Source organism: Sorex fumeus, unplaced genomic scaffold (genome assembly GCF_029834395.1).
Source record: "Sorex fumeus unplaced genomic scaffold, SorFum_2.1 ptg000054l, whole genome shotgun sequence".
Lineage (NCBI taxonomy): Eukaryota > Metazoa > Chordata > Mammalia > Eulipotyphla > Soricidae > Sorex > Sorex fumeus.
The window spans coordinates 19017571-19042594 of record NW_026606111.1 but is presented as its reverse complement, the minus strand read 5'-3'; the positions used below and the strand labels follow the sequence as shown (position 1 = coordinate 19042594).

Here is a 25024-nt window from a genome sequence, read left to right as displayed (position 1 = left end):
ATTAATTTTGATTAATCCTGTTATATTTGATTAATTGTAATCTTAAGCTATTTAATAGTTCACAAAACTCTTTTACCTTTTGGGGGCCTCCTAAACAATGCTAAGGGCCTTAGGGCCACTTCTGCTAACACTTAGCCAGCTGTGCTGGACAGTTCTAATGCCTGGATTAGGGTTAATGTCATGCGTCTCCACTTCAGTGGCACCAGGGCCACAAGAGCTCACTGGACTATGTATGAGGGGCCAAGTCGTACAGGGGATTGAAATTAGGTTCTTTCTTATGTATTCAAGTCTTACGTACCAGCCCTTTGGATTCTCTTTCTATCCTACACCAACTATTTATTAAATTTTTTCAAGAATGATATGTTTAGTAATTTCAAGGATATGTCATCAAAGAGCAGAACAGAAGCAGAGACTGATCTTGTTGGATAACACTGGGTTGTTCTTGCTGTTCCTGCAGAGAACTTAAGGTTTATTGAGCCACTCAGTAAACTTAGTGCAACTGAGGCATACCCAGTCCTACCAGGCACTGTAGCACTATAGCACTGTTCTCCCGCTGTTCATCGATTTGCTTGAGCGGGCACCAGTAACGACTCACAACAAATTGTGAGACTTGTTGTTATTGTTTTTGGCATATCAGATACATCACGGGTAGCTTGACAGGCTTTGCTGTGTGGGCGAGATGCTCTTGGTAGTTTGCCAGGCTCTTTGAGAGAGGCGGAGGAATCAAACCAGTGTCAGCCAAGGCAAATGCCCTATCCACTGTGCTATTGCTCCAGACACTAATAATCCTAAATTGCTTTTCTCTTTCCTTTTTGGTTTGCATGGTTTATATAGCTTTGTCCTTTTTTTTGTATAGACACAGGAAGACAGTTAATGCTATGCTATGTAATATGGGAGTTAATTGACTCCAAAATAATACTTAATCCTGGACATCTATATTTACTTGACTTAAGCCTCATTTACTTTTAGTTCCTAGCACTCCAAGAGCAGGGTCCTGACTAGGGACTGATGGACCCAGGGCAAGCTGTGAGCCACCTTGGCATCAAAGTGGGCCAGGCCAAACACCATGATACTTCACTATAAGTTAAGAGCATGGTCATGGACAAACTCTGTCTTGACCCAAAAAAGAGGTAACTGAATAAGGACCCTTCTGGCATCAGGGAAGACTAACCTGGCCTGAGGACTTTGGTCTGGAATATATAGTGAGACATTCCCAGGAAGAGCCAAACTTTAAGCTTAATATATTGTTTACTGTGCTCATACAAAATTACATTGCTAGAAATATTATAAGAAGTGGGGCTGGAGCAGTACACAGCAGGTAGGGCTTTTGCCTTGCATGCGGCCGACCTGGGTTTGATTCCTCCTTCCCTCTCAGAGAGCCTGGCAAGCTACTGAGAGTGAGAGTACCCCGCCCGACAGAGCTTGGCAAGCTCCCCGTGGTGTATTCAATATGCCAAAAACAGTAACAATAAGTCTCACAATGGAAATGTTACTGGTGCCCACTTGAACAAATCGATGAACAATGGGAGGACAGTGCTACAGTGCTACATCATAAGAAGTAAATTTTCTCTGTTTATATGGATTATTATTAGCTGAGGAAAGGAGAAAGCAACATACCTCAGATAGAATCCCACCCTTGAGCCCTTGAGCAGATCTCCTAGTAATCTGGGATAATCTCTTTTTTTTAAAAAATTTTTATTAGTGGAACACCATGAGGTACACTTGTAGATTTACAAATTTTTGTGCTTGGGTTTCGATTATACAATGATCAAGTACCCATCCCTCCACCAGTGCCCATTTTCCACCACCATGGATCCCAGTATCCCTCCCACACCCATCCCCCATCCCACCCTGCCTCTGTGGCAGGGCATTCCCTTTTGTTCTCTCTCTCTTTTTGGGTGTTGTGGTCTGCAAAAGAGGCATTGAGTGGCAATCATGTTCAGTCCATAGTCTACTTTCAACATGTATCTCCCCTTTTAGGAGGATACTCCAAACACCCTTTATTTGGTGCTCCCTTCTCTATCTGAGCTGCCCTTTCCTCTAGAGTGCCCAGCTGGCCTCTAAACCATGGAGTAATCCTCCTGGTACTGATCGTGGCTATTCTTGGGTATTAATCTCCTATTTTGTTACTTTATGTCCCCCAGATGAATGCAGTCTTTTTATGTCTATCCCTCTCTTTCTGACTCTTTTCGCTTAGCATGATACTTTCCATGTGGTACCTACCACTTGTATGTAAAATTCATGACTTCATCTTTTCTAACAGCTGCATAGTACTCCATTGTGTAGATGTACCAAAGTTTCTTTAACCAGCCATCTGTTCTTGGCACTCAGATTGGGGTAATCTCTTTAGGTGAGATTTTGTCCTTGAGTTAATCTCCTGAAAGAGTGGCCTTTACTTCTCTTTGTTGTTATGATAATGTTCAACCCCACCTTTGTATCCCCATCCTTTATGATTCCTATATAACTATCCTGTAAGGGCTGGGAAAGATAGAAGACTTAGGGAGACAATGAAAGAAGACTTAGAGAACAAAAGAAGATAGAGGTCAAAGACTTGAGACTGAGGAGGAAGACTTGAGACAAGGACTTGTGACTGGAAGAGTCTTGTGGCAGAGACTTGTGGCTGGCAGAGAAGCTTGGAGGAGGTAGACTGGACTCTCAGAAGGAGATGCTCAGAGGAGATAGTGAAGCCTAGATGCTGAAGACTAGGTATTGAGGACGAGAAGCTTAAGTACAAGACACTGAAGATGAGGAGGAGAACTGAGATTTTGGAGAATTTGAGGTCTATGAGGAGACTAGGATGATGGAACCCTGATGACTGGGACTGCGACCAAAACGATGATGACTGTGATATAAATGGAGAGATGGATGATGCCGGGGAGGAGAGAGAAATAAACAAACTGCCGGCCACTGAACACCTGAGTCCTGTATTTCCGTCCCTCGCCTGTACTTTAGTCCCACCATTTTTATCTTTCATTGAAACTTACAGATCTGAGATATATGAACCCTTCCACTGCCTTAGGTTTTTCCTCCCATTCAGAATACAAGTTCTCTAATATAAAATAACAACTGAGTAGAGTTGCCTAATTGAGCTTTGTGGGTGTTTGTCTTTTCTTCTCTTTCTCTTCCCTTCCATTCCTCCCAATTGGGGGGCTTACCTGCTATTGCTTAGGGTGTATTCCTTGGTTCTTCACTCAGGGATCACTCTTGCCAGTGCTTGGGTGACCATCTGGGGTACCAAGGTTAGCTGCATGCAGTGCAAGCGGCTTACCTGTTGGGCTGTCTCGCTGGCCTCATTGTGGGTCATTTCACACTGTTGGAATGTCTGAGTTACATCTCCTTTTTTGCTAGGATGGAATGTTCATACAATTTATATTTTGTGCTTGTTATAATCTTTTGTTAGGAGACTGCTGTCCTCCTGTGCATTATAGAGTGTTTAGCAGAATCATTGGATTCTCCCAAACAGATTCTGTGATACTCTTTCTCCATCTTTAGTATTGTAACTCAGAATGTCACAAAACATTGCCTGATGCCCCATGGTGTACAGAATCTTTCTATTTGAAAAACATACTGAAGACTTGTAATAGATTGTGACATTCTCAGCAGAATCTGTAGATAGTATTTTTTTTTATTAAAGAATCTTAAACCAGGATGATCCTCTAAGAAAATTCCATAGCTCAGAACTCTCGATGTAAAAATTAGTCTATTTGCTAGATTGTTAGTTTTTTGGCATTTAAATAAGGAGATGAAATCAAGTTATTTGACTTCTTTTTCCAGGTTTCTTTCCTTCTTAAGATGGTTTAATTTTATCCTTCAGTTTCCTTATTGTCATTGCTTATTGGCAATTTTTTTTTGTTGTTGTTTGCCTACTAATTATTGAGTCTTAGAAATAGCCCGGTACTATTCTACTAGTGGAAGTAGTAAAGGAAAGGTCTTTTGGTCTGGGAAGAGGTGTCATGAAGCTCTCAGCGGGTTCATGCAACACACAAGTAAATAAGAAAGCACACATATCAAGTAGTACTATCGGAGTTGAAGTTTGTGCTTTGATAAGCAGTAACTGGGCAGCTGCCATTTCTGAGGCTGTGTATATGTAGTAAAGATAGGTCTCATCTCAGGGGTTATCTTTTAAGCCAAGATCTGTGTCAAAGAGACAGTCACAGGAGCATCAAGAGAAAGCATTTCTCTTGCTAAGGGAATAAAGGCCTTTGGATGGAAACATGTTGATACTAAACAAGTTTAGTGACTCTGAAAGAAAGGGATAGTGTTTTATGTTTGGTGTGATGAACTCAGCATAAACAAAACTGGGGATATATGGGTAATTGCTTTAATCTCCTACTCAATATTACTAGCTATAGCAATAACATATTTGAGACCAATACTTGGAAAGAAGTAGAAATCTTTTTGCAGCAATGTTGTGATGATGCCTACAGTCAATTGTTTTCTTTCTTATTTCCTTTCCTATCTCTAACCTGAGTCAGTATGTTATTTAAAAAACAAAAAGCTTTTTAGGTGCAGAGTATGTTAAGAGAATTCTAGAAAATGGCAGCAATTTGTTCTTCCATAAATTGGTTTCATTTTTGTCTCAAATAGGACAATTTGTTGAGTATGTTTACTTCTGTCTCCCCTCAATATATAAATAACCTATTGTTTTATTTTAGTTGCAGGTTTCTCATTGTATGGATCAGTGATTGAGTAATAGATGGCTTTACCTCGACTCACAGGAGCCTTGCGCTCCTTTTCAAATGTCACCAAGCAAGATAATTATAATGAAGAAGAGTCTGACTTAAAGGTATTTCTATTTTTATTTATTTTTATAAGATATTAGGGTACCATAATTTACGGAGTTATTCTTAGCTGAGTTTCAAAACTGTTGTAGCATATGGGTAAATGTTTGACATTTTTTCCCTAGTTCTGTGTGTTTAAAATGCTATAGTACTACACCAAGAATTGAAATGTGTATTTTGATGTTTCCTTGCACATACTTATGTGAAGCACCTTTGACACTTTGTCAAAAAGACTAGAACTATTACACTGAATCCCTTTTTCTGTAGCTAAGGTTTGTGCTGCAGTTAATTTTGTTATTTTGTCTAGTAATTTACTTTTGAACCATCTGAATAAATTTCTGGTAAAATTCTTCTAAACTAGAAATACTATATATATATACATATATATATAGTAACATGAGAGATATGATATTATTCTTTTGATCTCAGTGACTGGTTTTATAATATACCGTTGCCTGTTTTTTTTATAATTGATTGTGAACTTTAGACCTAAAGATATTTGAACTTTACATATAAAGAAGTAAGCTATGTAATAAAGTAAAAAAAAGTTCTTAAACTGTTTTTTCAATTACGTTACTAATTCCTTATTTGTATTATAGAATCGTAACATTTTCTAGTTGATTGTATTTTATTGCTTAAAATATTTATGCAGTATTCCCATAAGAATGCCACATGAGGATTGATACTAGCAGCAAAAGAGTTATTATAGTCTTTAGATAGATTTTTTTTCCTTTAAAGGTCTTACAGAATTTTGGTACACAAGTTCCTTTACAATGGGAGTTGGTTTGCATTTTCCCCAGCAATTAAAATTTACGTGTATTCAATATAGTTAAATTTAGGTTTAAATATCATATTTCTATTGTACAGTATACTAATGTGCTATTTTTAAATACTGGAGATGAGCAATTATAAGACTAGATAATATATTTTAGCTTTCTGACCTGGGAAAAACCTAGTTTATGCAAAACTAGATAGAAAATGAAGATGAAACTTGGTGAACCTGTGATCCACTGTAGTAACTTCATTCAGTATGGCAATCTTATTTTATCCCCACATTTGTTTATTCTCCTCTTAAAGCTAGATTAAATAGCTTTATTTTAAATTTAAAACTGAAGCAGGGATATAATAGTGAATTTTATAGTATTATCAGTATAAGAGTACCATACTATAATTTCTCATGTCTGACCCATTTATATTTTATTTGTCCAGGGGCTTCATTAAATTTAATCTATAAATCTAGGCCAGTAGTATAAAGTAAAGCTTTTATTTCTTTCTGTAGCTAATTTTTGAGAATAGATTTGTAGTCACAAGAAGAATGTTATATAGACAAGTCCTCAGGATGCCTAACCTGTTCTAGGCCCGTACTTTGGAAAGTATTGCTGACTTTATATATGGAACCCCTATAGGACCAGTTTTTCTGAGTGCTTCATAAAAACAGCATATCAGAATTTAGCTTTTTTATATAATATAATTCAAACCATGTTAAAAACAAACAGTAGTCACATGGGTGTTGGGTAATAGGTGGAAGATTTTGGGCATTGTAGTGGGGTTCGGTTGTGGTAACTATGTACACAAAGACCATAAATATCAACACCATATTATAGTTATAAGTTACAAAAACAAAGCAACCAATTAGAAAAAAGGAAAGCAAGCATATGAGAAGTTACCAATTGTACCTCTCTGCCTCTTCATTTTGCTATATAAAAAAGAAATTTTTATAATAAGTATTCATTGTGATTACAACTATTTACAAAAGGTATTATTAAGCAAAAATTTTAATAAAGATCACATTGTGGTTTGTAAAAGAAATAGAATTTTGAATTCTTATGAATAGTATCAAGTTGTGTAATGTAATACAAAATATAGGTGGTAAGTGATAGAGTTGAGAAAACTTTTAATGTATGTATTTTTTTATGCTGTCTTTTTCAGTTGAAGCGTTCTAAACTTCATGAACAAACTGGAGGTTTAGACCTGGCATGGGAAAAGATAATAGCATTTTTGAATGAAAAACTGGAAAAAAGTGAAATGCAGAGTGTAAATGAAGACTTGAAAGATATATTGCAGGCTGCAAAACAAATAGGTATTGTTTTTGTTGTTACTAGTTTTGAAGATCTATTAAAACTTAAAAGTAGATTCTTTCTAAACAAAAAGCAATTAAATCTGTCATGGATCTTAGGATAAAATCAAGCTGGCAGAAATAAACTAGTAACTATAATGTATAAATACCAGGGGTTTATAAAAATTTGGAGTTTGAAAAGTGTCTTTTTTTTTTTTTAATTGAATCACTGTAAGATAGGTGATTACAAAGCTGTTCATGATTGGCTTTCAGTCATACAATGTTCCAATACCCATCCCTCCACCAGCGCACACTTCCTACCACCAATGCCCCCAATGTCCTCAATTTCCCTCCCAAACCCTTCCTCCTTCTCCCTTCCTCCCCCCGCCCCCCCTTTAGAAAAAGTGTCTTTTTAAAACTGGAGCAAACCAGCAGTGCTTGAGGGCCTATGGGCCACTTGCTGCCTTACTGAGACTGGAGCTAGGCTGGGAATGGTTGGGTTCTTTGAAATAGAAGCATGATATATTCTTTCTTTACCTTCTGTTCAGTGGTCATTTTTTATCTATTAGCTATTTTTTATCTTTTTAGCTATTCTTAAATTTAACCCCCTACATACTTACCATGCTCAAGTTTAAGCTTTTAGTGATCTCATGTCTGAATTAATATTGTTTTGTTTTGTGTTGGAGTTAACAGCTAGCGATGCTTAGGGGTTACTCCTGACTCTGCACTCAGAAATTACTCCTGGTGGTGCTTGAAAGATAATATGGGATGCCAAGCAAGGATTGAACTCGGGTAGGCCCTGTGCAAAGCAAATGCCCTACCCGCTATACTATCACTTTGCCCCCGAACTGCTTACTATTCTTGGCCTTTCTTTCCTGTTCAGCTTCTTTACTGTCACTACACTGATCTTTGTCAGAAAGCATAAGTTCATTTTTATTTCCATCTTTACCTTTTACACTAGATTTCTTAGATTGGACATAAAAGTTCCATCACTGTCACTGTCACTGTCCTCCCGTTGTTCATCGATTTGCTTGAGCGGGCCCAGTAACGTCTCCATCTTGAGACTTGTTGTACTATGTTTGTCATATTGAATACGCCATGGGGAGCTTGCCAGGCTGTGCCATGTGGGCGGGATACTCTTAAGTAGCTTGCCGGGCTCTCTGAGAGGGGCGGAGGAATCGAACTCGGGTCGGCCATGTTGGCTGCGTGCAAGGCAAAAAGTTCCATCATGAATTGAAAAAAATTTATCTTTCCATCTCCTTACTACTCCATCACACGCAATCTTTACTCCTTTATTTGTAATGCTTAGTGTCTTAAGCACCTGCAGTGATCACTGTTCTTTTCTGTCATTTATTTTTTAAAATAACTACCCTTTTGTTCCCCTGGTGTAATATTTCTTACTGCTTAAGAAGTTACTTAGTATTTTACTCTCCTAGTCTTTAGTCTTTATTCATGTCTTTGGTTTCCTTTCTAATTTTGGTTGAGACTGTTTCTGTTGACTTGCTCTCTACTCCTTGCATTTTATGTTAGAATCTTTCCTTACTGTTTTTCAAAATCTCTTCTTCTGAGGGAATATGAATTATCTTGATGACACAGAGACAAGGAATTCAGAGATACTACCTTTTTTATTTTTTAAATACTTTTTTTGTACCAGTGCCTGATATCATTCAAGGGATTTGATACAGATATTCAATAAGTAATGTATTGAGAATACATCTAAAAGACTATGCTTTTTGCTATTTGTGATTTTGACAGTGTTTTTTACGATGTCAGCTTCTTTGATAGTCATTTAAAAATTCTTTTTTCCTTAGGATTTACATTTAATATTGCTTTGTCTTTTTACAGTTTCATTCTCCCTTCAAGATTATTTAATAATTAAACTTAACCTTAGTGAAAAACAGCATAGATTATTCTTAGCCTTAATCTTAATTTATCTCAATAGAAAAACCCTATGCCTCCATGAATTTTAAAGGTAAATATCATCGCCTTAACCGATATTCTATTAGCAATGAAACTTTTTCATTACATCTTAATGTGTTGTAAGTATAATCACTTTTGATATAACCACTTTTCTTTTAATGTAGGAGTACTGCTATTTATTCAGCCACTGATAGCTTATTGAACTGTGCATGAACTCCGCCTTACTTTTTTTTTCATTTTTTATAATTTTATTTATTGAATCACCGTGAGAGCAGTTACAAAGCTTTCGGGTCCAAGTCTCAATCATACAATGAAACACCCGTACCTTCACCAGTGCCCATTCTCCACCCCCAACAACCCTAGTATACCCCCATTCCCCCCCACCTGTGGGGCAGATGATTTCCACATTACTCTCTCTACTTTGATCACATTCAAATTTTGACACCAGACCCACCATTATTATTTGAGATTTTACCCCAACACTGAGATCTGCTAGAAAGGCAACAGTAGACAATTTGTTTTTTTATTGCTGGTTATGAATAACATGTGATGTCAAGTGGCTGCAGTAGTGGCTCGTGATTTTGAAATTCCGAAATTTTAACACTTAAATCTGGAGGGATTTCTGCCCAAACCTGCTAGGTTCTGAGATTTTCTCCTGAGTCTATGGGATCATGACCCTTAAGCAGCTTGATCAGGAGCCAGAGAGGACATTCGTGGGCGATGACTTGGGGTCTCGTTGCAGTGGGGAGGACAGGACCGGCTCCACCCCCATCCCGTGGCCTCTACATGTCTCATCACTGCGGGCCCAAACCTGACTCTCCAATGGCCTCTGGAGGATGGCGGCCACTGAGCCGCCAAGGGGGAGCAGGCGGAGGGACTGCACCCTTTCCCCCCTGGGGTGGCCTGGCGACAGTAACCTACTGCGGGGTCCGGACACATTTCTGCCAAAAGCCATTGGGTTTTGAGATTTGTTTCTGAGTCTCTGGGATCATGGCCATTAAGCTGCTTGATCAGGAGCCAGAGAGGCCATTTGTGGGCGATGACTTGGGGTCTCGTTGGGGTGGGGAGGACAGGACCGGCTCCACCCCCATTCCATGAGGCCCTGCATGTCTCATCACTGCTGGCCGAAACCTGACTGTTCAGTGGCCTCTGGAGGATGGCGGCCACCAGTCCGCCAGGGGGAACAGGCCAAGGCACGAAACCTTTCCACCTGGGTTGGCCCAGCACTGGTAACCTATTGCAGGGACCAGACGCATTTCTGCCAAAAGCCACTGGGTTTCGAGATTTGTTTCTGAGTCTCTGGGATGGCCATTAAGCAGTTCAGTAAGGAACCAGAGAGGCCATGCCTCCAATTTTATAGCTGAGCAAGAGGTGGTTTGTGGGTGTGTTTCCCACATACCTAACTTTTGGCCGTTTACTTTCTTGGTAAACTTTGCCGCAAGATTTTGGGGTCTGGCCAAAGGCACAGCAGCACTTTTGGGGTATCTGGAAGTCTGATGGTGCCATCAGGCTGCTGATGCACTCACCTCACAGGTACAGATTGACTTCTGGCAGCACCATACCTCTTAATATAACCGCTTTTGCTTAAAAGTAGTAATCAGTACAATACATCATGTATGAGGCATGCATCTGTATTAGTGTTTTAAGTGTTCAGGAAGCAGATATGATACTCACTGTGTAGATAAACACTAGAATCCAGAATAGTGAGAAAACCAGTAGCAAACTGGCAGTTCTTGTGTCAGTACTCTAGCAATCTCTCCCTGGCCCACAAAAGTTATTTGAAATAATTCCAAAGCATAGTGTGATCCTGTGATTTATTTTACCCTGATCTGAATAGAGGCCTGGATTTAGTCTTAATGGAACTGGGTTTTGATTTTTTTTTTCTGTATTAAGGTTAATTTTGTATCATGCTTACAGTTTTATGTTTTCTTATTTATAACCCTTCTTTTATTTGGGAATTTGAAAGTCATTTTGGTTTCTTGGAGTGAAGGCACACCTGACAATGCTCAGAGGTTACTCTAAGCTCTGCACTCACTGCCTGGATCACTGCCAGGATTAATTCTTGCATTTAAGAATTAATCCTGGCAGTGATCCAGGGGCCATATGGGATGCTGGGGATCAAACCCAGATCAGCAGTGTGCAAGGCAAGTGTGTACTTACTGTACTACAGCCCCCTTTTTGGTTTTCAAGTTGTCACAGAAATAAGACTTTACTATTAAAAAAATATGAGGATTCAAAACCAAGGACAGGGAGAAAGGGAAAAAAGTTATAAGAAGATGTTAGCAGGATTTGGCAGATACAAGGGTAGCCATTTAGATTAATATAGGTTTATTAGGTATTGGATGTGGCTGGAGGTTTTGTAAGAGTCATTTTGAAAAGTAGATATTTTGAAAATTATAGTTACTAGAAAAGTTCAAAGTTCTAATTCAAATAAATTAGCAGACAGGTGACTTGAACTAATTCTGATAAGAAGAACTAGAAAATTATAAAATAAAATTTTGCTGCATCAGAATACTATTAAAGAATAAAAAATGTATGTGCCAGGATTTGGAATCCAGCCATAAACCTAGAAAATTGGATCTTAGCATTTGGGCCCCATTTTCTTTTTGACAGCTTTTCCATTACATAAGAGGAGGGAGGGTAGAGAAGACGTGAATGGGAAGAACTTTCAACAGATTTAAAGGACTAAGAATGCAAACCTGACTCAACTAAGGGGCCAGAGAAGTAGTATAGTTGTTATGGTACTTGCCTAGCATGTGGCTGACCAAGGTTTGATTTCCAGCATCCCATATGGTCCCTCCAGTCCTGCTCCTGGAATTATCCCTGAGTACAGAGCCAGGAGTAGACCCTGAGTACTGTTGGACATGCACCCTGATCCCCTCTCCCCCGCCAAAAAAAAGACTTAGGTGAAGTACAGAGGAAATGGCCCTCCCGTTGATCGTCGATTTGCTCGAGCGGGCCCAGTAACGTCTCCATTGGAGACTTTGTTGTTACTGTGTCTGGCATATCGAATACTCTCGGTAGCTTGCCGGGCTCTCCGAGAGGGGCGGAGGAATCGAACTTGGGTCGGCCATGTTGGCCGCTTGTAAGGCGAACGCCCTACCCGCTGTGCTATCACTCCAGAGGAAATGGAGAATTTGAATATTTGACTGTTAAAAAAAACTGAGCCTGTAATTTAAAACCTTCACAAAGAGTTCCCTGTATCTAGATGGCTTTACTGGGGAATGCCATATAATATCTTTTATGAAGGTTTAGATTAAGGGAGTTTATAGGCATACAATAAAGAATGTAAAGTAATGCGTTATCCTTTATGGAATTATGAATCAAACAATTATATTTTTGAGGGCTTGTAGAATTTAAATATATGCTGTGTATCATTAGGTGTCCCTCTCGTAGAGCCCGGCAAGCTACCAAGAGTATCCTGCCCACACAGCAGAGCCTGGCAAGCTCCCCGTGGTGTATTCAGTATGCCAAAAACAAAAACAAGTCTCACAATGGAGATGACATTGGTGTCTGCTTGAGTAAATCGATGAACAATGAGAGGACAGTGCTATAGTGCTATATCATTAGGTAACATTAGACTTTAGGTGAGTTAATGGTTTGTACTTATATAAAAGATTATGCTAAATATCAAGAGATATGTACTGCAGTATTGTGAAACATCATGAAGACTGCAATAAACTGTCGAATAGATAGGTTCAAAAACAACAGATATCAGTGTTAGAGGAACATAATCACATTGAGCACACAGAATATTGAGAAGTAGGGAGAAAGTTGTGATTCATGTAAACTAATAAAGGTTTAAGAATAATTATTATTCAATAGATGAAAAAGAGTGTTTCTTGAATTTTACTATCCAATTGTGATTCAAATTCTTAGCAAAATAGTGATATAAGGGGACTTCTTTAATTTGATAGAGTATATATTAACCTAGCTCAAACTTCATTTTTAATAGTTCACTGTTAGGGTCAGAGTATGTAGGGCTCTTGTCTTGCATGCAGTAGACACAGTACTATCTCTGGCATTCCATATGGTCTCCTGAACAGTGCGAGAAGTGATTCCTGAGCATAGAACCAAGGTAATTCCTGAGCAGAGTTGGGTGTGGGCCAAAACCAAAATTAAAAAATTGAAAAAGTTCAGTGCTGGAAATAACTTCTTTGGACTGCGGAGATAGCACCAGGGTCTGGGCAGTACTTCAGCAGCCCTAAACTTGGTTGGGTATAGCTTTGGAGGTCTTCCACCCCCACCCGCATAGGACTGCAGGGTCTGAGCAGCACCTTATTCTTGCTGGAAACAGCTTTCCAGCCCCTTTACCTGAATGTGACCCCCTGACTCCCAGGGCTCCTTGAACATTGCCTTAAAGCCATAAATAAAAAAAGAGAAGCTTCTCTGAGACAGGGATTTAGACTAGAGTGCCTGTCACTCCTTGCAGTGAAGATCCCTGCTAATACAAAACAAGAAAAAGAATATAAGGATTGGAATAAACTGCTGTTATTCATCTAGCTTTATGTTGAGAAAGCGAGTTTACCAAAGTCAATAGAAAAATCAATTTTATTTCTCATTACTAGCATCAAGTTAGATAGCCCATTTACAGATTCTAAAAATCATCATCTTCCTAAGAACAAATTTAATTCAGATGAACAAGATTTCTGCCAAAGCTACTCAAATTTTGTTGAGGTTAACACACTTAAAATTTTAGCAGTTTTTATTTTAAGGGTGTGTTTTTGTTTGTGAAAGTTGACAGGATAATATGACAGTTTGGTGGAAATTTAAAGGCAAAGAACAGCTTAGATAACTTTGAAGAAATAGATGGAGCCCTCATAATGGATATTAAGATATGCTATAAAGAGCAGTTATTTAGAAAGTGCTACTGGGCAGCAGGTGAGAAGGGACTCAGAAAAATGGTGGAGGAATGTAGGTGGTAGGGGTAGAACACTGTAAGCATAAAACATTATTGATACTATTGTAAATCATGTTACCACTGTTTAAATGACTGAAAGAATTAAATGAAAAATAATTTAGAATAAACATTTACTAAATTAAAAGTGAAGTATTTGTCCGTGAACTGACAAACTATATATGTGCTAGAGGAAAGAACAAGTCCATAAATTACTCACAGATATTTGGAGACTTGATTATGATGAAGACTGTCAACATGTAAACATGACTATCTTTTCAGCACATGGAGCTGGGTCAAGTGCATATTGTATGAAAAATAGTGTCTGTAAAAATAGTTCTAAGAAACTTATATTCAAAATAGGAAGTTCAAACAGATTTTTAAAAACACAGGGATTGGAGTAAAAATATAGAAGTTTAGGCTTTTTGTTTTGTTTTGACTTGGGGCCACACCCAGCAGTGCTCAGGGCTTATTTCTAACCTTGTGCTCAGGGATCACTCCAAGCAGGGCGTGGGAGACCATTTGGAGTTCCATGGATTGAACCCTGGTTGGCTGTCTACATGGCAAGCACTCTGCCTTCTGTACCACCTCTGACCTGGGAGTTGCCTTGAATTGAACTCCAGCACTGCATTTGGTCCCCATATACTACCAGGAGTGATCCTGAGCTCAGAGCCTGGAGTGAATACTGAACAGTCCTGATTGTGGCCTCAAACTGCTCCCCAACCTCTTTCCCTACCCATCTTTTGACACGAGAATTGTTCTGAGAGAATTTAAGTTAGTGCTTTGAGTACTTGATAGTTTGTTGATCTTGAACAGGTGAAATTTTAAACATTTCATATTTTCCAGTAATATGTACACATATCCAATAGATAAGAGACATTATCTAAATAGATAAACTGTATATGCCTGCACTTTATAGCAAAAAGACACTTTGATTCATGACATTGTAATTATTTTAAAATGGAAATAACCCAATTTACTTTTGGATAGTACCTTACTAGACCAATTGCTTTATAGACTATGATATAGCAAATGGAATTACTGTTACATGTAACATTGAAAATGAATGTTACAAACTTAATGTTGGAAGAAGCCAAATGCGAAAGAACAGATTGTATGATTCTATTTCTATAAAATTGAAAACCAAGTATAAGTAATTTCTGGCATCGAAAGTCAGGATAGTTACTTTTGAGGGAGTGATGACTGGAAATGAATATGATAGAAGTTTCTGGGGAGCAATAATGTTAATTTCTGTAAGTAAATTTCTGAAAATTTACCAAATTTATACTGTTATATTAATTTGGCTTTATATAGAGTTTATGTATTCTTTATATATTCAATAAAAGTAAAAACTTTGGGCTTTTTTTTTTCCTTTTTGCATCACACCAGCAATGCTTAGGGGTTACTCCTGGCTTTGTACTCAGGAATTACTCCTGGCAGTGCTCAGGGGACCATTTAGGATGCCAGGAATCAAACCCGTGTCAGCCACGTGCAAGGCAAATGCCCTACCCGCTGTGCTATCACTCTGGCCCCAACTTTGGGCTTTTTATGTTAATATTTCAATGAAACATTTCAGACTGATAAAAATAAAAAGTCTAATATGATAAATAACTGTGTTTTCAACTTTTAGCCTAACATTTGACTTTCAGATTTTTTTTTAAAGCTTGGCAGATTTTATTTTTTTATTTATTTATTTTTGCTTTTTGGGTCACAGCCAGTGATGCTCAGGGTTACTCCTGGCTCTGCACTTCGGAATCGCTCCTGGCGGTGCTGGGGGACCATATGGGATGCTGGGGATCGAATCCGGGTCAGCCGCGTTCAAGGCAAACGCCCTACCCGCTGTACTATTGCTCCAGCCCCTGGCTTTCAGATTTTTTTCTTAAGAAATAAAATCTTGTTAGTGTGTGGTCAGAATTCTTTATGATTATGCTTAGTCTCAGTCATCATGTAGCACAAGTAGAATAATTGGCTTTTATTGTCCTTGTCCCTGATACAATTTTTATGTATTTGTAAATACAGGTATAAAGAATATATTAAATATCGTTTACTTGATCAAGTATTAAAACTACTCCAGAAATAAGAGATAAAGGCTAACTGGGTTTGTTTCATCTGACAAACTCATTTTAGATTTAGCATATGAAAGAATAAAGGAACAAATATAAATTATTGTCTAATAATTGGAATCTTCTGAGCCTTTATAAGTTTATGGTTTTTTGTGTGTGACTAGAAATACACTGTAGAGGTTTGTTGGTACCAGTGAGATTGGCATTGGCTTCATAGTGTACCCTTCTCTTAAAGTCAGTTTCTAAGAACCTATTGACATGTTTGGTGAGGATCTACTTGAATATATGGTCATGGTAATTCTTACTTTGGTATATTGTTGGGATATGAAGCAATGGTACAAAGTGCCAGGAATAAATCCTGGGATGTGACTCTCAGTGAATAGCTATATTAAACCCTAAGTATAAAAATAGCTATCAGCAGACAAGTGGATTCAGTGTTTTGTTAGGTATATATACCCAGTGATACGGTGGTACAAAAAGAGTAGAGAGCTCTCCTTTGGTAAATCAGGAAAGAATTCATGAAGGATATTTCAATCAGAATTATTACATTGTGTTTTGAATGTTTTAGGAGTAGAGGTGTTTAAATATATATGTGTATATACACATGTATTATAATCATGTGGCAATTATATGGCAGGGAAATGGCAAAATGAAAATGCTGAGTAACTTTAAATGTTAGCTGATTTTGCAGATATATTGGCTGCATAAAAAGGAAGTTCATGTTGCTTAAGGATATAGCAAAAGCATTACAAATTGAGTGACTATCGTATGGCAAGAATTGGAAATAGGATCAACTCTACATGTTTCAGTCCAGTTTATCACTTTATTGTCCTCATTTATAATCTATTAGCAGAAGAAAATTCACACTGCATGCATGGTAGAAGCATTTTTAAGGTTGTAGGCTTTTTTTTTCTTTTTTGCTTTTTGGGTCACACCCAGTGATGCACAGGGGTTATTGCTGACTCTGCGCTCAGGAATTACCCCTGGTGGTGCTCAGGGGACCATATGGGATGCTGGGAATCGAACCCGGGTTGGCCGTGTGCAAGGCAAATGCCCTACCTGCTGTGCTATTGCTCCAGCCCCATGTAGGCTAACTTTTAAAATAGTATTACCAAGTATAACGTTTCCAAATATCTGATGATGGATATAGCACTGAAGTGCATATTTTAAATCATCTTTTAAAAATGTTTTACCCGGGACATTAAAAAGACACCTTAACAATGCCAGTTAAATCCCAGTGAACTGTATGATTTGTTCAGTGGTAGTTTATTTCTTTAGTGATGCTCAAAATAACGGTTTTACTATAGGAAGCTTTTACATAAAATGTAATGGAAACTTTTATTTTAGCTATTTGGTCACTTGGAAAATCAAATTGTAATTTCACACAAGAGTTTATAGTACTAGAAATGGTAATGAAGTGTCTAGAAGCCGACTTAAAGCCTACATATAAGATGATTATGTACATTTTTGGATGAATATATGTAAGTTCTTAGACTATTTTTTAATGTTTTGCAGTACTGCTTTTCATTCTCTTCATATGTTTTTTGTTTAATTATTTGCTATCCCTGAAGGAAATCATTCCTCTGTATATGTAGGAATAATCTTGACATTTAAGCAGTTCCTTCAAATTATTATCCTTGGCATGTCTTGGATACTCTGCCTGCTTAATGCAAGGTCTTGCTTGAGGTGTTTTGACTCACTGTTATAATGTATTCTAATATGATGAAGCTCAGTATATTAAATGATATTACTTAGGCAATTTAAAATTTATATTGCATAAATCATTTATTTTACTCCCCAAAGAGCAATATTATACTTACTTTTATTGTAGTATGTCTGATAATTGGATTATTTAAAAGGTGTTACAATGTGAAAGAAAAAAATAAGATGATCTTGGCTTTTACAGTCTTAATACAGTAAAATTTCTGTATCTGAATTCCTGTGTAAAATGAAAATACAAGATTCATGTAATAATTTTAGATGCCATGATTGTTAAAAAAAAATTTTACTACTAGGTATTGAGTGAATGTGAAGAAGGAAATAAAGGATGAGTAATGGAGTAATGGAGTAATGGAGATTTGGCATCTTGTATGTTTAACTTGGATCATTATTTTTGTATGTAATGCTGTTGTACAGAAGGTGCTTATAAAATAATACAGGTATTTGTAGAAAACTATGACTTATAAATTTAAAAATTAGTTAGAGCACTTGCTTTGCATGTGGGTTTGAGTCCCTCATGCACCACACGGTTCCCCAAAAATGACTGCAAGGGAGCTCTGAACACTGAGTCTCCCCCAGCACAGCTGAGTGTGGACTTCCACCTCCCATCTCCCAAAAAAGTTCTGACTGGGGAAATTAAAATATAAAACAAATAAAATCAGCTAACTACTGTCTTTCAGTAACTTTCTGGTCTTACTCAAAGAAATGGTTTTTTTCATAAATGGAAAGAGCTTGCTTACATGGACACTGGGACATGGAAGCCAGAAAATACCCTTATGGTGTATGCAATTCCAAATCAGTGTCAAACACAATTTATTCAAATAAAATTTTATTTCAAGTTTGGACAGAACATGAGAAGTTACTTGCTTTGAACATTCTGGTGTTTATAATATCTGTATAAAAGGTATATAACTTTTCTGTTCATCAATGAAGTAACTGGTCAAGGAACTCTGTAGGATAACATTGGTTTGTCCTTTTTGCCTTGCCATAGAGAGCTTAAGTTTATTGGGTTACTCCCATCATAGTGCTCCCATTCCTCTGTGTTTCTTTGTAACCTCTTTTTTTGTGTTCTGTTAACTTGTAAATATTGTTTTTCTCTCCTCCTTAAGTCCTTTGCATAGTTAAATCAGAGCAGTGTCCTTTTTGTATGGGCACAGGAAGACAGTTAATGCTATGCTTTTGTAACTTAGTAATTAATTAACTCTGAATAGTAATTGACTTCCTCCTGGACTTCTGTTCTCTCAACTTAAGCCTCCGTTGCCCGTTGCCCTTACTTCCTAGCACCCCCAAAGCAGGGTCCTGATGAGGGACTGGATGGACCCAGGGCAAACTGTGAGCTCTGTGCTACCCTGGCATTGAAATGAACCTGGCCAAAGTGCCATAATGCTTAACTATAAGTTAAGAGCATGGTCATGAACAAATGCTGTCATGATCCAAAAAGTAATAATTAGATTCGGACCCTGCTAGAATTATGAATGATTAATCTGTCCTGAGCTCTGTAGACTGAGTCTGTGGCGAGATGTCCCCAGGAGAGCCACCTTACAAGCTTAATGTATCTCTTACTGTGTTCATAAAAAAGAACTAATAGTAAGAAGTAGAATAAAGATGTTAATTAAGTTATTGGACTAAGGAGAGTAGAAACACCTTAAGTGATATTTTGCCCATGAGCAAAGGAAGGGCTTTCTTATATTGATTTTGCTGCTGGACTGGGTGTGGTGACTACTCCCAAAGGGGAATTGGAGAGAGAGGAGAGAGAGACCAAGGCAGCAAGACAGAGTGTGGAGAGACTGGCAAAGGGGACAGAGGGAGAAGAATGTAGGGGAAGAATTCAGGAGCGGGAGCATGGAGAGACTAGAGTCGCAGCTGCTAGAGGGAGCACAGAGAGATGAACGGGAGAGACGAGAGGAGACTGGATTATACAGAACTCAATTTTTGGCAGTTGTTTATTGGGAAATTTAGCAATTAAGTATGGAAGAGATTGATAAGTATTTTTATTCAATTTCAGTTAAATTTTTCTACTTAAGTTTTTTTAAAAAATGGCAAAAAACAAATTGGGGCTGGAGCGATAGTACAGGGATTAAGGTGCTTGTTCTGCAACTCTCATGAGAACCCAGCAGGATTCCCAACACTGAGTATGATCTCCTGAGCACTGCTAGGAGTGATCTCTGAGCACAGAACCAGGAGTAAACCCTGCACAGCATCAGGTAGCACACCAAAATGAATTCTTCAGCTTTTAATGTCACTGTCACTGTCACTGTCCTCCCGTTGTTCATCGATTTGCTCGAGCGGGCACAAGTAACATCTCATAACAAATTGTGACACTGTTGTTACTGTTTTTGGCATATTGAATACATTATGTATAGCTTGCCAGGCTTTGCTGTGCGGGTGAGATATTCTTGGTAACTTGATGGGCTCTCCAAGAGGGGTGGAGGAATTGAACCTAGGTCGGCCACGTGCAAGGCAGACGCATTACCTGCTGTGCTATCGCTCCAGCCCAGCTTTTAATGTATGTTTCTCAAAGTTGTAATTTAAAAAATTCTAATTGTTACCATTTGGATTTCTTCTTTAAGAAAATTCTGTTCATTTTATCACCTCATTTTTTGATGGGGTTGGATGTTTTCTTCTTGTGGAGTTCAACCAGTACTTTGTATATCCTTGATATCAACCCCTTGTCCAATGTGTATTGGCGAATATCCTTTCCCATTCTGTAGACTGTCTTTGTATTTTGGTCACTGTTTCTTTTGAGGTGCAGAAGCTTCTTAGTTTAAGATAGTCCCATTTGTCTATCTCTGTTTTCACTTGCTAAGCTAAGCAAGCTAAGATACTGTTAGCTTCAAAAAATGTCATGGAGGGTTTTGCCAACCTTGTCTTCAATGTACCTTATGTATTCCGGTCTGATGTTGAGGTCTTTAATCCATTTTGATGTTACTTTTTTAAAAAAAGTTATTTATTTTTTATTAGTGAAACATCTTGAGGTACAGTTGTAGACATACAAATTTTTGTGCTTGGGTTTCAATTATACAATGATTGAGTACCCATCCTTCCACCAGTGCCCATTTTCCACCACCACTGATGTGTGGTGTATCCCTCCCACCCCCCAGACCCCCCACCTCACCCCACCTCTGTGGCAGGGCATTCCCTTTTGTTCTCTCTCTCCTTTTGGTTGCTGTGGTTTTCAAAAGCGGCATTGAGTGGCAATCATGTTTGGTCTATAGTCTACTTTCAGCATGCATCTCCCATCCTGGGAGGATCCTCCCAACACCTTTTATTTGGTGCTCCCTTCTCTATCTCATTTCGCTTATCACAATACTTTCCATGTAGTACCACTTGTATATAAATTTCATGACGTCATCTGCACTTGTTTGTTCATTGCAGCACTGTTTACCATAGCCAGAATCTGGAAAAAAACCGAGTGCCTGAGAACAGATGACTAGTTAAAGAAACTTTGGTACATCTACACAGTGGAGTACAATATAGCTGTTACGAAAGATGAAGTCATGAAATTTACATACAAGTGGCACTACATGGAAAGTATCCTGATAAGCAAAATGAGTCAGAAAGAGAGGGATAGACATAGAAAGATTGCATTCATCTGGGGAACATAAAGTAACAAACTAGGAGAGTAACACCCAAGAATAGCCAAGGTACTTATGCTTCACTCCATGGTTTGGAGGCCAGCTGCACATGCTAGGGGAAAAGGCAGCTCAGATAGAGAAGGGAGAACCAAATAAAGGTATTGGGAGGATCCTCCCAGGATGGGAGATGCATGCTGAAAGTAGACTGTAGACTGAACATGATTGCCACTCAGTGCCTCTTCTGCAAACCACAGCACCCAAAACAAGAGAAAGAAGAAAAGGGAATGTCCTGCCACAGGGGTGGGGTGGGAGGGATACTGGGATTGGTGGGGGTGGAGAATGGGCACTGGTGGAGGGATGTGTACTCGATCATTGTATAACTGAAACCCAAGCACAAAAATTTGTAAGCCTACAACTGTACCTCATGGTGTTTCACTAATAAAAATTTAAAAAAATAAAAATTTAAAAGGTAAAGGTAAAGGTAAAGGTAAAGGCCCTACCGTTGATCGTCGATTTGCTCGAGCGGGCCCAGTAACATCTCCATTGGAGAATTTGTTGTTACTGTGTCTGGCATATCGAATACTCTCGGTAGCTTGCCGGGCTCTCTGAGAGGGGCGGAGGAATCGAACTCGGGTCGGCCATGTTGGCTGCTTGTAAGGCGAGCGCCCTACCCGCTGTGCTATAAAAATAAAAAAAATGAATTCATGCAATATTAAAATATTAAATATTAAAAAAACAAATTCTAATTTTTAATATTAAGTAAATTGTGTTGGTGATATTTAAGATTTGTAGTCAGCAGTTCTCTTTAAAAATATTTTTCTAATAATGCTTATGTTTCCAGTGATTTATACATTTATATCTGTGAACTAGACTAATCAGTTATTCATTATTAATAAAAATTACTTAATAGACCATCCATCTAGTTATGTACTTTTAAATGTGTTGCTGTTGAGGTGCCAGGTGTTTAAAGATAGTACCTGGTTAAGAGTCTGTGTTATACAGTGTTTTGTGAATAAAAAGGACACATTTAAGTGGTATTCAACTTCCTTAAAGGTTTAAAAATTTTCATCAATTGATTATTTAACACATTTTTATTCTTTACTGAGACTTTATATGGAGGAGGTTGAAAATTTTGTTCTCAAAAGGATTAGTCAAGCTTTTTTTTTTGTTTCACACATCATAGTTAAGGTGAGAAATAGAAAAAGCTTAAAGAATTGAGAGCAAATGTTAACCAAAGAGCTTCATCCAATGGGTATAAATGAAATGTAAGCTATAAAGGGATATTAGCAGAAGTTAAGTTATTTGTAAATAAGATTAACAATTGTAGTGTTTCAGTTTGGCTATAGTGTAAGAAAAAGAATACAGCTACTTAATAGAAATTTTTTGTACTCATAGTGTACCATAAACATTTTTGAGTTCTCCATCCACCTTCTTATTTTTGGATGTGATCTGTTCACCTGACTGATGGAGAATACTTAGGATTCCTGTTGATATCCCTTCTGGTTATATTTTTGTTGGGGGGAGGTGGGACCTGCCCAAGCTTTGACAGCTTGCACATCTGATTGCATTCATTCTTTTCAGCTGTTTTCTGTGTTTCACAGCTATCTTATATTTCAGTCATTGAAAGATCTGAGTGCTCGTTTCTTGGGTAGGCTGTCATAAGAGCATCTCCTAATCTGCTGCCCTTCCTGGTACCAAGTCCCAATCATAAAGTGATGATCTGTGTATTGTCTGTATCTTTGTATCCTGACAGAGCTCTGGACCAAGTGTGTCTGAGCTGGCATTGTAAGACTTGCTTCCAGGTTGCTGGAAGGCAATGGGGATGAGAGTAATAGCATATATTAGTGTCCCTGAGAAATACATTGTTTTTGGAGTTTATTGGTTGCTTGGTTGGATAGCCAACTGAGGCAAGGAACTATATACTATCACTTAAAAAAAAATTGCAACTCCCAAACTTCTGAAAATCCAAGTGTGAATGGCCACCATTTATTTATTTATTTATTTATTTTGAGTTATACCCAATGATGCTCAGGGGTTACTCCTGGCTCTGCACTCAAGAATTACTCCTGGCAGTGCTTGGGGGGAACATACGGGATGCTGGGGATTGAACCCAGATTGGCTGCATGCAAGACAAACGCCCTACCTGGTGTACCATTGCTCTGGCCCCCTACTTTATTTCTTCGATTTACTTATGTTAGTATATGAGAATTAGAGATACACATTTTATTTTGGGAGGCTTGCTGTGAATCTCTGCCGTGTAGTGGGAAGATTTCCTTTAGGAATTTATAAGACTGCTCTGAATCCAAATAGTTTTCGGATCTCTCTAATTTAAACTTCAGTTCTATTTCAGCACCTGTAATATGAAGGTAATTTTGTTAGGAAGAATTTAGATAACTTAATATGAAAATTTTTAGTATTCTGTTGCAGAACAAAAGAATACATATTTACAATAGTATATTGTACATACATATTCATATTTACAATAGTATTGTAAATATGTATGTACAATATTGTAAATACGTATTTATAATAGTATTGACAAAAGAATACATATTTACAATAGTATAGAGTGAGTTTGTAAAATGATTTTCATTTTGGCTCAGATTTTACTAATCTGAATCCTGTTAATTTACCACTAGAATTATCATAGGCCCTAGGTTACATAGAATTTATTTTTTTTAAGTAACATGTATAGACTTTTAAGTAAAATGTACATGCATGTTATTTAATTTAAAAACTTTCTTTATAAAAGGTTTTTGTTATATATTTTCTAATTACTGAAAGGATAATTGTATATGAAATGATTTCTCTATAAGAATTTATAGAATTTGACTTAACATTTAAAGAAATTAGAAAGATACATGTTGTAAAGCTTTATTTCCACTAACAGCCTTTGTAGAAGGCTGTTAATGTGAACATGTGAACATCAGATACAATTAACATTTACTGAAACGGTATGGTATAATATAAAAATACTATTGTAGTCTAGTATCATTGAAGTCTGCATTTAGTTTTTTACAACTTATCTGGGAGGCACCTGTTTGTTTGAGGTACAGAGAAGATAATGCAGTGGTGAAAACATTTATATACTCATTTTGAATGAGTCTATTGAAATGGATTCTGGAACATTGATAATATTTGGACCATCGGGGGTTCTGAAGGAAGTTAAATTAAGGCATGGAAATAGTTATTGAGTTGGATATGATCTGATTTTGGAGTGTTAAGAAGTATTTGTTGAGAGCCAGGGAGATCGCTCAAAGGACTGGAACACATGCTTTGCATGAAGGAAGGCTGTTCAATCCCCACAACTGCATGGTACCCAAAGCATTGCCCACAATGGTTCCCAGACAATGGTAACAACAAAATCCTTGTTGATAAGAATAGGGATCATATAATATTCAGGAAAACTGAAAAAGGGGAATGGAATCACTTCTTGGCATGTTGAAAAAAAGGTTGTAGAAGTTTGTACTGAATTACTGAGCTATATAGAAAGCTCCATACTATTAATGGTAGGTTGGAGCCATGGTTTCAGAAATTGCCTAGCATTAATTACTACTGGTGCCACTATTACTTTGCCTAAATTATATTGGTTTTTTGAGTCTTCTGAACATTAAAATTTCTGCTCCAAGAATATTTTTTGAATGCTTTGGTACATTTACAGGTTTTTATTTTTTCCTCCTTTCGTTAGGGAAAAATCAGGTCCGAGAAGTTAATGCCTTAAAGAAACTAGAGACTGTTCATTTATTTCCTCTTTGGAAAAGGATTTGCTGCTGACTTCTTAAACACCAGTTTTTATTCTGTAATGATATGGCTGAGTTTACTTTAAAAGAGTCTTTTGATGTTTCTCCTTGATTGTTTGATATGTTATCAAATGAAGACTGTAAATCTACTGTTGTCATATTAGACTTCTGTACAAGTTGGGAAGAAAATTATCTCTGAGGGCCAGAGATAGTTCTGGAACTTGCCTTTATTGCAGCCAGGGCACTGCGTATGATCCCCTGAGCACCGTCAGA

General features: G+C 37.7%; 1 protein-coding gene across 1 annotated transcript in view; it reads left to right on the top strand.

Moving 5' to 3' along the window:
• The window catches only part of ASCC3 (activating signal cointegrator 1 complex subunit 3), a 354089-nt gene that overhangs the window by 17343 nt on the left and 311722 nt on the right, over nt 1–25024 (top strand). Inside the window, exons 2-3 of the mRNA XM_056125104.1 lie at nt 4656–4786; nt 6711–6861. Of these exons, the coding sequence (XP_055981079.1) occupies nt 4697–4786; nt 6711–6861 (241 nt within the window). The 5' untranslated portion in view covers nt 4656–4696. The remainder of the gene's footprint in view (nt 1–4655; nt 4787–6710; nt 6862–25024) is intronic.